This window comes from Sylvia atricapilla, chromosome 30, assembly GCF_009819655.1.
Source record: "Sylvia atricapilla isolate bSylAtr1 chromosome 30, bSylAtr1.pri, whole genome shotgun sequence".
NCBI lineage: Eukaryota > Metazoa > Chordata > Aves > Passeriformes > Sylviidae > Sylvia > Sylvia atricapilla.
Window position 1 is genome coordinate 555,852 of NC_089169.1, and position 17,454 is coordinate 573,305.

The 17,454-nt window shown below is 53.9% G+C and overlaps 2 protein-coding genes across 2 annotated transcripts in view; one reads left to right on the plus strand and one right to left on the minus strand.

Moving 5' to 3' along the window:
* RAB25 (RAB25, member RAS oncogene family) overlaps window positions 1-17,454 on the minus strand; it is a 71,891-nt gene that overhangs the window by 35,627 nt on the left and 18,810 nt on the right. The gene's annotated exons all lie outside the window — the stretch shown is intronic.
* MEX3A (mex-3 RNA binding family member A) lies at window positions 1,233-13,856 on the plus strand. The gene is made up of 2 exons (XM_066337975.1): window positions 1,233-1,961; window positions 12,742-13,856. Exons 1-2 carry the CDS (start codon window positions 1,496-1,498, stop codon window positions 13,845-13,847), a joined length of 1,572 nt encoding a protein of 523 aa, XP_066194072.1. The 5' UTR covers window positions 1,233-1,495; the 3' UTR covers window positions 13,848-13,856.

Sequence of the window (17,454 nt, forward strand, 5' to 3'; positions counted from 1 at the left end):
GAGGTTCCTGCCCTCATTGTCCCAACATTCATCCCGCTGACCCTAGTGCCCTGCTAGCCTGTACCCAAGCAGTTCCACCCTGAGGTGTCCCTGTGAAGCCACCGCTTGTCCCAGGGATCCTTGTTGTGCCTGTGGATCTCTGGATGGATCCCAACCCTGGACATCTCTGCAGCACCCCTCATGTGGGCAAGAACAGGTCCCTACACAAACCCTCCTTCACCCATGACCCCTCCATATGGTGGGTCCCCACACTGACCCCTTCCACTCATGACCCTTCCATGCTGAGTACACCCCGTGGGTCCCCTCACAGACCCTTCTTTCCTGTGATCCTTCTATGCCAAGTGTGTGCACAGTGAGCCTCTCATGGAACCCAGAGTGGGTCTCCATGCAGCCCCTACACCTGTGTCTCAGTGGGTCCCCATGCAGCTCCCTCCACCCACCCGTTGCATGGTGGGTCCCCAAGGATATCCCTCCACATGTGACACGGAGAATCCCACTGCAGCTTGCTCCACACATTGCACAGTCCCTTCCACCCGTGGCATGGCTGATCCCCTTGCATCATCCTCCATCCGTGTCACAGCGGCTTCCCATGCAGTCCCCTCCACCAGTTTGTTGAACGGCTGGTCTCCTCGCGCCTCCCTAACCCGTGTCACAGCAGATACCCCCCACCCGCATGTCCCTCTGCAGTCCCTTCACCGGTGACACGGTGGATCCTCCTGCATCCCCTTCCTCTGATGGCACCGCGTGGTGCCCCTGCAGCCCCTACACCCGTGACACTGTGTGAGCCCTACAGTCCCTCCACACACTGCACAATGTGTGTCCCCACAGTAACCTCCCCTCCGTGTCCCAGGCGGTCCCGCACATCACGCTCCACCCATGTCACCGTGGGTGCCCGTGCAGTCTCTCCACTCGTGTCACGGTGGGGCCCCTGTATCCCTTTCACCGGTCCCCCCTACATCCCACATCTACCCGTACCACCGTGGGTCCCCGTATCTCCCTCCCCTTGTCACAACGGGTGCCCCTCCCCGTATCGCCTGCCCCCGCCACCTCCGGTCCCGCCACCTCCGGTCCCGCCGCCCCGGTCCCCGCCGCCCCGGGCGGGGGTGTGCCGCGGCCGGACTACATCCCCCATCAGCCCGCGGGCCGGGCCGCTCCCGCAGCGCCCAGCCGCCTTCAAACAAAAGAGTTTCCCCCCGCGGGGCCGCGCTCCGCTCCGCGCCCCCCGCACCCCCCGCACCCCCCGGCGGCGGCGGCCGGGGGCGGGGGCGTCGGCGGGGGGACCGCGGTGGAGGCGGCGGGCGAGGGGCTCGGGTTACACGGGAAAGGGGCTTGGCCAGGCGGGGGGCGGGGGGCGGAGGGTCCTTTTCTCTCTCTCGTTCTCTCCCTCTGCCTTTTTTTTTCCCTTCTCCCTCCCGAGCTCTTTGTGTCCCCCCCCCTCCCCTCCTCTCGCCCCCCCCCCCCCAGCCCCCAGCCCCCTCCCAAGCCTTTGTTAGCCATGCCTAGCCTGGTAGTCCCAGGGATAATGGAAAGGAACGGGGGTTTCGGCGATTTAGGCTGTTTCGGTGGGAGCGGCAAAGACAGAGCGCTGCTTGAGGATGACCGGGCGCTGCAGCTCGCCCTGGACCAGCTCTGCCTGCTGGGGCTAGGCGAGCCTTCCTCCTCCTCCTCCTCCTCGGCCGTGGTGCTGGTGGAGGACAGCAACAACAACAACAATAACCCGCCGCCGCCGCCGCCGCAGCAGCCCCCGCCGCCGCCACCGCCGCAGCAGCCGCCGCCGCCGCCGCCGCCGCCGCCCCCGGCGGCCCCGAAGGGCTCGGCGGCGCCCAGCGCCGGGGCGGCGGAGCCCAAGTTGTGCGCGCTCTACAAGGAGGCCGAGCTGCGGCTCAAGAGCAGCTCCAACACCACCGAGTGCGTCCCGGTGCCCAGCTCCGAGCACGTGGCCGAGATCGTGGGACGGCAAGGTGAGTGCCGGACCCCCGGTCCCCCCCGGTGACACCCCCGCGGTGTCACCGGTCGCCAGCCTCGGGACACTCCCCCGCGGCCGGGGGGCCCCGCCGCCGCCTCCGCCGCTCCCGCCCGCCCATTGTTCGTGTCCGGGACCGCTCGGCCCCGCCGGGGGACAAAGCCCGGGGCTCCCGGGCTCTGGGCGGGTGACTGCGCTCCCGGCACGGCGGATTTTGGGAAGGGCGGGATGGGGGGTCTGTGGGAATGCCGCGGGGGCTTGTCCGGCTGCCGGCACCGGAGCCCCACGCGCCGCTACCCGGTTCTGCCGGAGAGCCGATCTCCACCGTGCTCTCCTTAAAAAAAAAAACCCAAAAAACTGGGAATGAGGCGGGGGAAGGGCGGGGGGTGCGGGCTGAGCCCGGCCCCGCGCTCGGAGTCCCCCTTTGTTGGCCGGGCGGAGGGGGTGTGGTGGTGCCGGGCGCGGTCCGAGCGGCCGGTGAGCGGGTGGCAGCCGAGCTCCTCCTGCCACCGCTGGGAGCGGGGGACCGGGAGTGGGACCCGCCGTCCCGCGTGGGCCCCCCCGCAGCCGCTGCCCGCGCACCGCCACAGTGATGCTTTTGTTCTTCTCACGGCTCCTTTCGGAGCGAGGTGGAATGGAGGAGGGCTTTAAAAAATTATGTGTGTGTGTATATATATATATATATATATATATATATATATATATATATATATATTTATGTCCGTACCACACCCACTCTTAAGTCACCCCTCGCCCACCCTCGCCACTCCCGGGTGCGCGGTGCGGGGCCCCGCGCCGCCCGTGGGCACTGCGGGAGCCTGGGCACGGCGCTGCCGAGAGAAGTTTTGTGCTACAGAGCAAAAAAAAAAATAGTGCGGCTAAGTGTTCGGTTTTTTCTTTCTCTTTTTCTTTCTTTCTTTCTTTCTTTCTTTCTTTCTTTCTGAACAAGTAACTTGGTGCTCTGGAAGTGCAATGGGCAGAGCCTGCGGCTCCATGGGCAGATGCTCCCCTGTGGGTCGAAGGCTCCCTGTGGGTTGGGATCGAAGGTCCCTGAGCAGGGGGTTTGTGGTTGGACCCGGGGGGTGATGACCCCCAGTGTCCCGAGAAGGGCTGAGGTGGGCAAGGGGAAGCCACAGAGAGAGGGACACAAACGGCTCCTTGCTGGGGATCTCTGACGCTAGGGCGTGTGGTTGGAACAATGGGGCCTGCAGAGGCTCTGCTTGCTCCCACCCGTGGAGCAAGGGTCCAGTTCCCACACTGGGCTGGAGAGTGGGCAGGAGTCCTGGTATGTGCTGACCTCCCCAAAACTCGGGGCATCTGCAGCGGAGGAAACATCTCTCGCTCTGGTGTCAACACTGAAATAGGGGTCCCCGGGAGGTGGGCAGGAAGGGGTGAAGGTCTGGCCCAGGAGATCCCACTGGCCCGGATTCTGATCCTCCCTATGCTGCCTTTACATTGCCGGGAGTGGAATGCGGGCAGACACGGCGGGGCTTAGCACCAACTCTGCACTGGTGGGTGTGAGGCCATGGAGAATCAGGCCCCCTTTGTTTAATAAAGTTGGGAAAGAGGATTCGGCAGGCGGAACCGAGGGAAAATGTGCCAGGCTGTTTTCTTCCAGGATCTCACTGCTGCCCCAGACTCCTGAGAAGGGGGTGTGTTCCGATGTGCTCAGAATGCAGCACGTGCCTGCTGTGTCCAGAGCGATGGAGAGAAACGTGGAGACCTGGATTTTTTCCACCATTTTTTGTGTGTGTGAGGGTTTTCCCACATCTGGGAAACTGGAATGTCAGTGTGCTGGAGCTGTGGGGATGAGGCTGTGACTGAGCTCCTCTGGCTGGTGGGGCAGATGCTGTAGCCTGTGCCCCATAGGTGGGTGGGATGGATCCTGTGCTGGGGATTCCTTCAGCACAGACCCTTGTAGCTACAGCTCTTCACTCCAGCAGAGATCATGGCCCACACTTGTTTCTGAAGGCCTGTAGAAATGTCTCCACTGTCTCTAATGCCTTGTTTTTGTGGAGAAAACCAGATTTAGACGGTCTAGAGTTTGGTGTAGGGCTCCCAGAGGGATTGAATCCTGGACTCTCATGGATGCTTGAGCAGGAATCCCAGAAACTGCAGCTTGTCACCCCTTGGTAGTACTGCACCTGTGGTGGATGGTTTTCTAGGAAAACAATTATTTATTTGGTACCTGTGAACAGGGTGATGAACGTCTTGAAAAAGGGAGGGGGGAAAAAAGTAGTAATGAAATAAAAATTATTTCACAGCTTTACATGGTAACAGGGTTTAGCTTTTTCTTCAACTTACTATTTTCTGCAGAAATGCACTATCCCTTCAGATTATTTTATAATAGTATCAATCATCTATGAAAGTGTTCCTCACAGACAGGGGTGGATATGAGAGGCCTAGATCTGGGCATAGGGGCCCTGGTGCACGCACTTGGCCATGGGAATTCCACCTGCCATCAGGCTACCCCTCACTTTGCCAAAGAAGTGAAAAGGCACTTAAGTGTAAATAAGGCTCAAGCCCAATATATTTTTACTGGAGTGTGTGTAAGGGTGGTTTGTGAAGAGATGTAACTGTGGCAGAAGGGGTGGCTCCACTCCAAGCAAGAGATGCTGCAGGAACTCAACCTGAGCTTGACAGCTCCTGCTTTCCCCAGGAGCTGTGAACGTGCCCTCGCGGAGCCAATCGCCTGCTGGAAACCTTGCTCTGGTTTGTGCTGGGGCTGGTTTGTGCGCTGAATTTGAGCAGTGCGTCTCCAGCAGCATGGCCACGAGCTGCCTGGGATGGGGGACTGGCTGGGATAAAATGGTGGGCTCTGGAAATGGGGATTGATGGGAACTGGCCTGACAGGCTCCTCCATCTGGTGCCCCAGGATCCATGGCAAAGAGCTGGGTGGCTGGTGGGATGTGCCAAGGGCTGCTTTGCAAACCAGAGGACAGAAGCTGGAAAAGGAAGAGTGAGGGGATTAAGTCACAAGAATCCCTTTGACTATGATCGCTGGGCATGGTTGGTAGTGACACTCTTTACCTGGCTGGAGGTGGAGCCATAACCTCCATGCCTATTCTCTTGCTGTGAGGGTGAGGGGCACGGCTGAGTCTATGCCTGAGTCAGGGCTCCTGCAGGTCATCCCCCCTTCCCCTGGCATGTGTGTGAACTCCACCTGGGCTGAGTTGGGTGACCAAACCTCCTGGTGTGTGCCATGGCCTGGGCAGCGCTCCCTGGAGCACTGGTTCTGGAGCCAGTCCAGGGTGCTTTGGTGGCTCTTGTGTTTGTCCTGCCTGCAGTAGCCTGTCCATGACTGTGCTGGTTCTCACAGCCATGCCGATGAAATTGTAAAGACAAAGCACTGGAAGGGTTTGCAGTAGGTTTTTGAGGAGATGGTGGGACATCGAGGGAGGTGAGGTGAGATGGGAGAGGTGCTGGGAGGAATGGAGAGTGTCTGAAGGGCGTCGTGTTTTGGTTGTGCGGACTGTGAAATTAGAAATGGGCAGAAGTCCTCAGTCACTGCGGTGTCCAGGTGTGACACTGGGTCCAGTGACCCGAGGTGGGTGTGGATCAGCCAGATCAAGGTTAGTATCCAGCTTTTCTGCCCGCTCCCATAGACAAACTGGGCTGCTGTTGGTGGAACGCAGGGCACATTTAAGGCCAGATGTGGTTAGGGAGACATGGTGCTGGTTCTTTGTGTGTCTGGTGTGTGCAGGTGTTGAGAAAAGGTGTGAGGTTGGTTTGGCTTCATGCTGCGCCCACTCTCAGATGAGACTTTCCCTTTAAGGATTTTTTGGACTAAGGATTTTTGGTCCTTCTGAGGGTTCTTGGTCTCATCACAGTAGTAGCATCCATTGTCACCTGTACTCACAGACACCCTTTGATGCAGCACCTCCCAGCCTGCTCCAACCAGCCTGTTGTCACCAGGAATGAGATTACGTGAGAGAGGATCTTAACATAAATTGCTCTTTCTTGGCAAGGTGAAGTCAAATAACGAGAGGCCCCACTAAGCCCAGGTGATTGGGCTCTTTGTGTAGCTCCAAACATGCTCCAATGCTTTCAGCATTTAAAAATAGTCCAAGGAGGCCTTTTCCATTGAGGAAGTCTGATGGTAGCAGCTCCCCCACCCACCCTGTGGAGGTGGATGTATGTACAGCATCCAGGAGCAGCGCGGGGGGGCAGTCTTCTTGTCTCCTTGCTTCACTGAAATCTTGGAGCAAAAGCCACGCTATCTGGTGGGCTCTGTACGCTGCTCCGGCAGCGCGGGATGGGCCTTAAAGGGAGACAGATATTGCAGTCGGTGTCGGGTTGTTCGAAAGTGTTAATGAGAATCGGTCTGAATTTACACAAGGGAAAAGTGCGGAACGGGATCGACTTTGTGCTGTTTGAACTGGAGGTGGGAGGAGAAAACGGGTCTGGGAGAGAGACAAAGGGAATTTTCTAGGGAGACGCACGCTCCCCCGCGCATCGGATCGGGCGGCTGGATGCTGACCGAGTGAACCGCAGCGCAGCCGCCCGGAATCTAGGGCAGTGGGAACGCGTGCTGCCATTGGGTGGGGGCCCCCGCCTTTGTCTGGCAGCCCCCTCCCCGCGTCCCCACGGCCCGCTTCTTCCCCCGGCACTGCCCGGCTCCGCTCGGCTCCAGCGCCGCGCCTGTGCCGGGGCCGCGGCAGGATCGTGCCGTGCGGGCACACCCACTCCTCTGCTCGCCATGCACGGCTGGGGGCTGCCACTTCCAACTTCCCTCCGCCGCACAAGGCACTGATTGTCTGCGCACTGGGGCTGTTTCTGTTGGGTGTTTTGGTGGGCTTTTTTTTTTACTTTTCCTATTTTTTTTTTTTTTTTTTTGTCGTAAACAACTTTCATCACAATGTGAAAAAGCGTAAAATCGCTGCACTGGAGCAAGGCAGTCGCTGATTTTCCTGGCATGGTGTGTTGGGTGGTGTTTTTCCCCTTCTTGTAAACACAACTTGCATCATCAGGACAATAAACCCTCGGTGCATTTAGTTGGTTGGTTGTGGTCCTTTTGTGTGCATTTGTGTTTTTTGACACCACTTTCATCAGGTTTTCAATGCAGCAAAACCTTATCCCACAGGCCGTCAGGAGGGTTTATTTGTGAGGTTCTTTGTGTGCTTGTCTTTTAACAAGGCTTTCATGTTAACGAGGAAAAGAATGCCCCACCTTACCTGAGGTAGCTGAGGGTTGTTTATTTTATGATCCTCTTCAATTTTATGACTACAATAGAAATAAAAGACCAAGTTCTAATTTGCCCTTAGACCCTCTTGCACCCCACTAGCACTGCCAGAATGGACTGCGTGGGGTATTTACGGGTGTCAATTTTATCTGTGCGGTGTAACGGTGCCTTGGGATAAATGAGCAGAGGGCTAAAAAGCTTTTGTCCGTAGAGATTATTTTGTATCTGATGAAAACAAGAAATATCAGGACCTGGGGTGATTTGTGAGGTGTGTTTTCCAAAATGAAACCGCAACACAGTCAATGAAACAAAAAGATCCACCTTAGGATTGGCTCCGGAGCTGTTTGCTCCCAGCTGCTACAGCTCCTCTGGTGCTTCCAGGGTCAGGGTCATGCTCCTGGGCTGGAGGTGCCAGTTGATGCCAGATGGGAGTCTGTAGACTGCATCACTAGCAGAATATACCTGTGCAGGATTTGGCCTTGTGGCAGCACCAAGAAGGTCATCAGCAGGTCTGGCTCTGAATTTACATACACCAAAGTGAAATTATTTGAGGGATCTACTCCACAGGCACAGGTTTGTTTGCCATTGCACTGTCCTGATGGCATTGTCACCATGGTGGTGTGCTGGGCAGATCCATTCCATGCACTGATCTGTCCTCTGCCCACTGATGGAGCAGCACCTGGAAGCCTTGGTGTAAACCCTCCTGAGATCCTGTGAAAGCACATTGGTTTGGGGCTGCTCTGAATGGGAACATTTGGGATGGGTTTGTGCCAAGAAACAACAGATCAGATGTATCCAGCACCCTGGTGTCCCTTGTGAGCAGCTGCCTTTGCTGGAGAGATGAACCAAGCTCCTAGAGCCTTCTCTGTTAATTTTGATGGATTTGTTGCCCTGATGCAGGGGTAAGTAGAGATGAGAAGGTGGCTGTGCATCCAGGTCTCCCCCTGACTCCCACCAGGAGAGTCATCATTGCCATCATCTTGGCAATGATGTCTAGACTCAATTTATTTATATGTTTTCAGCCAGAGATGGCTGCTCTGTGGATTAACTCCAGTTAACTGCCTGGTCTGGGCACCAGAGGCTCTCCACTCCTCCAGGGTTTGGTCCTGTGTGGGAATGTTTGTGATGTACTCAGGTAATTTGCAAACACGTCTACTTTGAGTCAATTGGTAATCAGTGAAATTAAAGAGAAAAAAGGATGAGCGGAGGAACTGAGTTTACAGCCTCGTTCATGAAATGCTTCAGGATCTGCATTATTGGCAAAACCCAGGATAATAGAAGGTAGGCTGTGGAAACACAATGAGAAAGGGCTTAATTCTCTGTTTAATATAAAAATCTAAGTGGCAGGGGTCTTCCAGGGATCGACACACTGATGTCTGTGTGCTGCCGTAATGAGGAGAACATACACCAAGTTATGTATTAGTACAGCTTTCATGGCTCCTTTTCTTCCCTTAGCTTCGTTTTGACATCACCTGCTAGACAATTCCCTCCCTTCCACCCCTCTCCCCTTTGAATAATCCCCCTAGTAAAATGCTTTGTTACACGGTGTTTTCAAATTTCAGTTATACACAAAGGAAAAGAGTCAGAAAAACGCCCCATGCAGAACAAATTTTGTTTGGAGTGAGAACGTCAGGGTGTGCTGCCCATCTGGGTGGTATGTCATGGGCCACATCCTTATCCAGCTGTGCTCCCTCAAAAAGAGGGTGATCTCAAAGAAGGCTCAGCTCCTTTTTAGTGTGCAAAGCAGAGTCAGGAATGGGCCTGAGATGGGCTCAGAGCCTTGGAACTGGATACATCATGTTTAAGCCCAGCCTGGTTTTAGCTGATATAAACCAGTGCAGTGCCCCTGGAAGTTGTGGAGGTCTCTGGATTCAGGCTGTTGATGCTTTGGCCCTTCTCTGTATCAGTTTAGAGCTGCTGGAGGTTGGGGTCGCTGAGCCCACTGGGCTGCTGGGCTGGCTGGAGTTGGTCTAATTTCCTAGGAGGTGATTTTCTCCTGTTTTTAAGCACAGGATTCCCATCTGTCTGTCTCCACAAAGCTGGCTTTCCCGTCTGCAGGCCTGCACAGAGACCCTCCCTCCTCCCCCCCTTCTCACTCCACCGACTGCACCACGCGTCCTTTTGTCCCTTCCCATCCTCCTTCCCCTCCCTCTCGCCGTCCTCTCTCCTTGCCCTTCTTCCTTTGGCTGTTTTGGGGTGTTTTGGGCTTTGCCTCTACACACCTCGCTCTCCTCCTCCCTTGAAGGGATCAGAGTGTGCTTCTCCTTCAATTTCTGTCACCTTTGCTCCATCCCTAACTCCCTCCCACTCCTGCAGCTCATGTAACGTGCTTACATTTGCCCTCATTCATGTGTATTCCTTGCCACTGTTCCCTTCCATCTGTCCCCAGCATGGAGCCCCCGTCCTTTGTCACTGCTCTGCCTGCCTGACCCTCCCTGTCAGCTCAGCGATTGTTTCCTGTCGTGTCGGGCTCAGATCCCTCTCCCCCACATGCCGTCATTGTCCCACAGCTCAGAACAACGCAGTGCCCGATCCCAGCCGTGCCACACGCCTGCCCGAGGTCTTTTCTGCACAGGAGAGCGAGCCTTGCGCTCCAGAGGCAGAGTGCGGGTCACTGCGGAATTTGATGGAGCTCCTGCAGCCTGGGGTGATGCATGGGGAGGTAGTTTCAGCTTGATGCTTGCCGCTAACACTCCTGTCTTTCCATGTGATGCTCGGGTGATATCCCTGGGGAAATGGTGGCATCTCGGTTAATCTTCCTAAGATGGAATCTCCCTCTTTGGAGTGAGCGGCACAGGAGAGGGGCAGGGAAATGTCTGCCAGCGGTGGGTCAGGGACAGCCCACCCTGTCAAGGGATGCCAGAGGACATAGGTGACCTCTCATGGTTTTACCCAGCTCTCCTTGGGATGAACCTTTGTTATGGATTTTGGCTGTGTGGGTTTATCCTACAGTTGAGTTGTGCCTGGCTCCGTGAGGTGCTGTCCTTTGAGTTTCCTGGGAATTAATAGCACACCCCTGGGTGACCATTGTTCCACGTGGGCTGTTTGGAAACTTTACTCAGCAAAGCACCACAAATGTACCTCATGGTGCAAACTGGGGAGTAACTCATGAGCTACATTGGCAGGATGTGGATTTGGTTTGGATTTGGGGATTTTCCCAGATCCTTCTTTGTGCCAGATCTGGCATTTCCATTCCCCAGGAACGTGAAATTTCTGTTTCAGGGATGGGTTTAGTGCAGCAGCACTGTGATGTGGCATGTTAAGAGGAAATTTTGTGGAAGCAACAAGGCAGGAGACAGCTATTCCTGCTCCAGAAATGGGAAATGAGGCTCCGGAAGCTGAAGTAGCTCTGAGGAGTTAAAAGTCACACTGTGAGTCGACAGTGAAGTTGTGATTTACCAGGGCTGTCCCACGCTGCTGCCAAGACCCTCGGAGGGGCTGTGTGTTCATGGCTGTGCCGGGGCCATGTGTACCAGGGCTGTGCCCAGTGCCCGTGCAGTGCCGGTGCCCGAGCGTGGCTGGCTGGGCTGAGTGTGCTCCACGCTGGGCACTGCTGGATGCAGAGGCTGCTGCAATGCCTGTGAGCCCAGGGAGTCGTTCCTGTCAGCTCTAGTGGCACGAGGCTGTTTCCATCGCCGCGTGTCTGGGCTTCGGTTCTTGCCAGTGATGCAGGGTAGTGGGATCGCTGCATTCCAGTGAACACCCTGGTGTCACCAGCCTGTGTCTCACAAGAGGAGCTGTGGATGAGTGGCAGCCCTGAGCTCCCAGCCTGAGAGATGCTGTTATTTATTAAGGATGTGTATAAATAATAATGTGCCAGCCCAGGAGCTGAGGAATCTGCATTTCATGGTTGCAGAGGCATCATTTGCAGGTCCTTGTGTGTTGAAGTGTGATATCAGTGGAGAGTGTGGGGGAAAACCTGCTGGTGTCAGATAGTCTGAGGAAGTACAGGAGACTGTCTTTTCTGGGGAGAGAAGGTGGGGTAGGAGGTGCTGGGGGATCTCACAGAGATCCCAATGCTGTGTCCTTATCCTCTGGTTCTGTGAGCCCTGTGTCAGACACCCAAATCCACACCCCTGGGTGACCACTGTTCCACGTGGGCTGTTTGGAAACTTTACTCAGCAAAGCATCACAAATGTACCTCATGGTGCAAACTGGGTTGTAACTCATGGGCTACATTGGCAGGATGTGGATTTGGTTTGGATTTGGGGATTTGGGAAACTGCATCAAAGTGCTCACTTTACTTCATCTGCACTGAAGAATCACAGGTTTTAAATTTTCTTTGGGATCTGAGCTCAGAACATACCTCCTGCAGATGAAACCCCAACCTGCCCGGGAGCTCGGTGCCAGGCTTCAGAAATGCCTTGGGGCACCAAGTGTGGCTTTTTGAGAGAGGGGTCTGAGGGGCAGGACAGCAGCAAAGAGGGGTCCAGGAGTAGTTTAGAGAACTGTGCCACATCTGTAAGAACACTTAGTTGCTTGATGGCATTCTGGTGTCATCTGGGAACCTGGAGCCAAACAGCTGGATCAAGACCCTCCAAAAGATCATTTGGAAGCCAAAACACACTGGAAAGTCTTTTTCCCTTTTTGGGAAAGTAGAAGGCTGTTTTCTGAGCTTTGAGGAGCCGAGGAGTGGGCTTGGTGGGTTCTAGGAGTTGAGGAATGGGCTCAATAGGCTCTGGGACGTTGACACTGGTACACAAAAGCATCACTTGGCCAGTGATCCTGGGAGAGGGTCTTAGCACCTGGAGCAGGAGTCTTTGCACAGCCTGTTGTGAGGCTCACAGGAGGGCAGCCCTGCCCAATTTCTTGCTGTTTCAGCCCCGAAGCAAATCCTGGCCTCCTGCTACCCCTGGCCATCTAGCTCTGCTGGTGTTTGCAGTCCTGCCAGTGGGGAGGTCCAAACTGCTGCATCTCTGCAACTCCCCTCCAAACTTGGCCCCCTCAAGTTTGCTGCATTTACCCCAAAACCTCCTCAGTAGTACCAAAATCCTCTGTCTCTCTGGAGTCATGGCAGGTGACTCCCCTTGGGAGCTAGCATAGGGTGGACAAGGGGTTCCACATTGGTCATCTAGGTTGTGCAACCAGCATCCCCCGTTCTCCTGTGACCTCCAGGCTGTCCCATGCATCAGCCCTGTCCCCAGAGCCCAAGAATGACCATTGTCTCTGGGGGGCCATCCTGGAGCTCTTAGGGACAGGCCTCATCCCAGAGACCACTGACACCTGGGGTGGATCCTCCATTACTCCATGGTTTTGGGGTGTGTGGAAGGGAGATCTTAGGGATGACTGGTGAGGGAAGGCAGTTTGGGGGGAGGGTGTGGTGAGGTGCACCACCAAAGGGTGATCCTCTGTTTTGGGTGATGAGGAAGTGTGGGGCTCCTGAGGGAGGGAGTCTCTGGGAAAGGTGAGGGTGGACCTCCCTCTGTCATTTCCCCTCAGGGTTAGGGGGATAGGGCCTTTCCCTTGTTCCATGTCCTGCGCAGCAGCTGCCAGGTGGCACAGGAGATTATGGCCACAAAGCCCAGTGTCCTGCAGAGCAGGGCGAGCTGTGGGACTGCCTCATTAACTGCTGTGCCTTCTTCTCTCTCTTCCCAAGGCTGCAAGATCAAAGCTCTGCGGGCAAAGACCAACACCTACATCAAGACCCCGGTGCGGGGGGAGGAGCCGGTCTTCATGGTGACAGGGCGGCGGGAGGACGTGGCCATGGCCCGGCGGGAGATCATCTCGGCAGCCGAGCACTTCTCCATGATCAGGGCCTCTCGCAACAAGGCCGGCACCACGTTCGGCAGCGCGCCCACCCTGCCGGGGCAGGTCACCATCCGCGTGCGCGTGCCCTACCGCGTGGTGGGGCTGGTGGTGGGCCCCAAGGGAGCCACCATCAAGCGGATCCAGCAGCAGACCAACACCTACATCATCACGCCAAGCCGAGACCGAGACCCTGTCTTTGAGATCACCGGTGCACCGGGCAATGTGGAACGTGCCCGGGAGGAGATCGAGACACACATTGCGGTGAGGACAGGCAAGATTCTGGAGTATAACAATGAGAATGACTTCCTCTCCAGCAGCCCTGACTCTGGCATGGAGAACCGCTACTCAGAGGCCTGGCGGGTCCACACACCGGCACCAGGCTGCAAGCCTCTCTCCACCTTCCGGCAGAACAGCCTGGGCTGCATCGGTGACTGCTCTGTTGACCCAGTCTATGAGACCCCTCGGCTGAATGACCAAAACGACTTCAATTATGGTTACCTCTTCCCCAACTACGGTGTGAACAAGCAGGATCTGTACTACGGGGTGCCGGAGTCAGGGGCCCCGATGTGGGCAGGGCAGGAGAACACCAACCCTGTCTCAGTGCTCTTCTCGAAGCAGCAGCGCTCCAGCAGCACAGGCACCATCCATCCCAATTCCCACCGCTCCCCGTCCTCCTCCATCCCGGAGCCCAGCCTCTCTGGGCTGCCCAGGCGGTCACAGGGGGAGCCGCTCCAGGGGTTTTCCAAGCTGGGAACGCCTGCTGCTGCCCGGACATCCGTGGCCAGCAGCCGCGAGTGCATGGTGTGCTTTGAGAGCGAGGTCACGGCCGCACTGGTGCCGTGTGGCCACAACCTCTTTTGCATGGAGTGTGCTGTGAGGATCTGCGAGAGGACTGATCCCGAGTGCCCCGTTTGCCACGCGGCAGCCACTCAGGCCATTAGAATATTTTCATAAAGAGACAGAGCAGGGCATTGGGGGGGTGGGGGTAGGAAGGGAGAGTGGGGGGGGCCATGAGAGAAAAATGATGATGATAATAATAATGATAATAATAATAATGACATCTGAAGAACAGAAAATGAAAGAATAAATTAATTTAAAGAAGAAGAAGAAGAAAAGAAATTATTTTACAAGCAATGTATGTTATTTTTTAAAAAAAAATAAGTGAATAATAAAATTAAAATGAATAGCAAAGCCAGAAATTTTGAAGGGCGAACAATGCTCCAGCCTGCAATGTCTTTTGCAAAGCAAGTACTCAGTACGCACACTCGGATCTTGCAAGCAAAGTGGTTTAGTTCAGTTTTTTTTTGTGGTGAGATTGGGACTTCTTGCCGATGACCAAGCCAAGGCCACCTGGATTGACTGGGGAGGGAGCAGGGATGCAGGGAGGGCCTTGCCAGCCTTTCTCCAGCCACGTTCAACCTTTGTCTTGGCCTGAAGCCCCCATACTCTTCCCCCCAGGGTTGTTGGCCCAACTGGGAGCTCAGAAAGAAACAACAGAAAGAAAGGAAAACTGATGACAGGGATTTAGAAGAACAAGAAAGAAACCATCAACCTCTGGGAACCTGTTAGAATGAGGGCACAACTGTATTACCTCAAAGATTTAAACAAAAAAATCACAGCTAAAGAACTTTTATTGTTTTCCTTTTTTTCTAAAAAAACCAAACAAAAACACGCAAAAAAAAAAAAAAAAAGAAAATCAAAAGAAGAAGGTGAAGAAAGAAAAACGACGCCAGTGAAACTGAAGAAGGTTTGGAAGAACCTATTGGGATCACACCAGGCGACGAGCATTTATTTTGTTATTCTGAGCCACCGTGGAGTCTGGAACTTTGTTCTTTTTTCCTTATCCAAGCAGGGATTTGTTCATCAGTCCAATCAGGAGTCACTAACAGGGTATTTCCAAAGCAGTCCTGAGTTCCCATCCGTGGGAGGAGTGCATCGACTTCCACATTTCCATAGGTCACTCTTCATTCTTTTCTCCAAGTGATGCCAGCTGCAGCTACACACACACACACAAGAGAACATTGTACTTTTCTTTTCTTAAAAAATATACCTATTGCACCAAAACCTAAGAGAGACGATCATGCAATACAGGCAATGAGCCCATATGAAACCAACATGCATCCCAACAGAGAGCAAAAAAACCCCAAGTTTATAGAGATAATTTTGTTGTCGTCATTTTTAAACTGGACCAAAACTTTTGTTACCCAAACCAAGTGGGGGGAAAAAAAACAAAAAAGAAGAAAAAGTATTTCTTTATGGACCAAAACCTCTTCAGCTGTCCTTTTCCTGGATCTTCCTGAGGTTGGCCACTTTTATATATTATATTTTTTTCAGAACGAAACAAAACAAAAAAAATGCCTTGTTGAACATCCTTTAATAATTTCAAGACTCCTGGTTTTGTTAAATGAGAAACTTTAAAACCATTGGGAAGTGGGAAATGATGGGCTTCAGATCTGGCTCCCGTACCAACGCATGCAAGGTGCAGGGCAGCACCTTCACTCCATCAGGTTTGTTCAGCTGGTCTGTGGATGCCAAAATGCTGTGATGGTTAAAATGTGTTGGATTGACCTGTTAAGTACCAGTACACCCAGCTATGAATATATGTGTGTATATATATATATAGGCACTTAATTAATCAAGCACCTATATATATATATATGTGTGTATATAAACCCATACATATGATTTTTATCCCACTACCACTGCTTCCCCATTTCCCACCCCTCAACTTCTGCTCACAGATCCTGGACCCTGATTTAGAACTGAACCAACAAGTTTCACAACTTGGCAGAGACAGTTCTAACAGAAAAAACCCCAAACAAACCCAAACAAAAAATCGTCTGAGATTTTTTTATACCTTCAGTTACAGGAGACTTTATTTTCATCGTAATAATGTTCCTGGGAACATCCTCTCCTCTGCTCAGTTTGCTTGCTCCCAGTTGTCTGTGCCCTGGCTCAGTGGGCTCAGGCCAGCCGTGGTCAGTGGCTGCAGTCACTGAAGGGGCTGAGCTCACTGTGCTGGGGCAGGTAGCGCTGGTGTTCTGAGCTGATAAATATCCACTTTTGATCTTCAGATACCAGTTGGAGGGTTTGAAATGATGGTGGGATGATGGGATGCCTCCACTGTTTTGCATCAACGCTAATATATTCCGTAGGGGCAAGAGGTAGATTGGAGGGGTGGACAATGTTCCCAGGCTCTAGTAGATGCTTACGTTTTGGAAAAAGTAAAGACAAAAGTAACAATACTGTCCTAATGGGACAACACTGTCAGGCAGAATTGGTACTCCCCTCCTCCCCAAAGCTCTAAGAAGTCCCTGGCCACGTGGTTGTCCTGGCCCTGCGGCACAGCCGTTCACACCAGGACTGGGTTGTGGTGTGAGCACTTCCCTGGGGGAAGATGCCGAGTTTTGGACCCACCGGTGTGGGCTGTAGGGTGGTAGAGGTCTGGGGTGCTCTGGATGAACTCCCAGGGTCCCCATATCCCACCATTGTCTGAGGCACAGCCGTCCCTCCCCGTGGCACCATGGCCACGGCAAAGGCTTTGGAGTCCCAGCCAGCACTGGCCTCATCCTTCTTAAAACTGACCCAGTTCTCATTCAAAATCTGGCCTCAGTTTGGTCCCGGGAAGGGAAGGGAAGGGAAGGGAAGGGAAGGGAAGGGAAGGGAAGGGAAGGGAAGGGAAGGGAAGGGAAGGGAAGGGAAGGGAAGGGAAGGGAAGGGAAGGGAAGGGAAGGGAAGGGAAGGGAGGGGAAGGGAGGGGAAGGGAGAGAGTGACATTTCTGTTCTCTGGAAACCTTGCTTCTTCTCTCACCAGTGCCACCTTCTCCATCATGTCCTTCCCTTCCCACCCCAGGGTTATATTTTATCCATTGATTTCTCAAAATTCTCCCACTGATGTAGAGAGAATGGTTGGAACACACGCTGGGGGGCGGGGGGCAGGTAGGGGGGATCAACCACCCTTCAGAGGGGCGTTCAGAAATGTTTGTGTTGGTGCTGGAGGGGCTGAGCTGGACGCGGTGGTGGTAGCAGCCCTGCGCCACTGTGTTAGTGAGTGAGTAGTCGTTCTTGGCTGCGTGGAGTCTGTTCGTGGTAATGTGAGCAAGTTCTTGATCAATGTCTTTATTTGATGCCAGGTTGTGAAGAGGTGGGTGGGAGTGGGGAGGGAGGAAGGAGATTCCCCTGATGGGGACCTGGGGTGGGGGGACCTGTTCTAGCACTGACTGTAGGAAGTGGGGAGTGGGGAATGTACAGGGGGCTCACCTCTGCTCCTTGGATCTCGTCCCTCACCTTAACACGCAAAAACGATGTAAAAGCCTCCTGCATGCTGAAAAAATGTTAGAGAAAAAAAACAAAACAAACACCCTTTCTTTTAAAGAAATAAAAAAAAAAAAAAAAAAAAAAAAAGAATCATGACCCAAACAAACGTCCAATGCTTGCTGTTGGGAACCGGAGTGGGGCTGTCCTGGGGGAGGCTGCCCTTCTCTGCAGATGAGGTTCCTACTCAAGTCTCCAAGTTGGCCTTTAATAAAATCTCCAGTTCCAATAACCTTTATATATATAT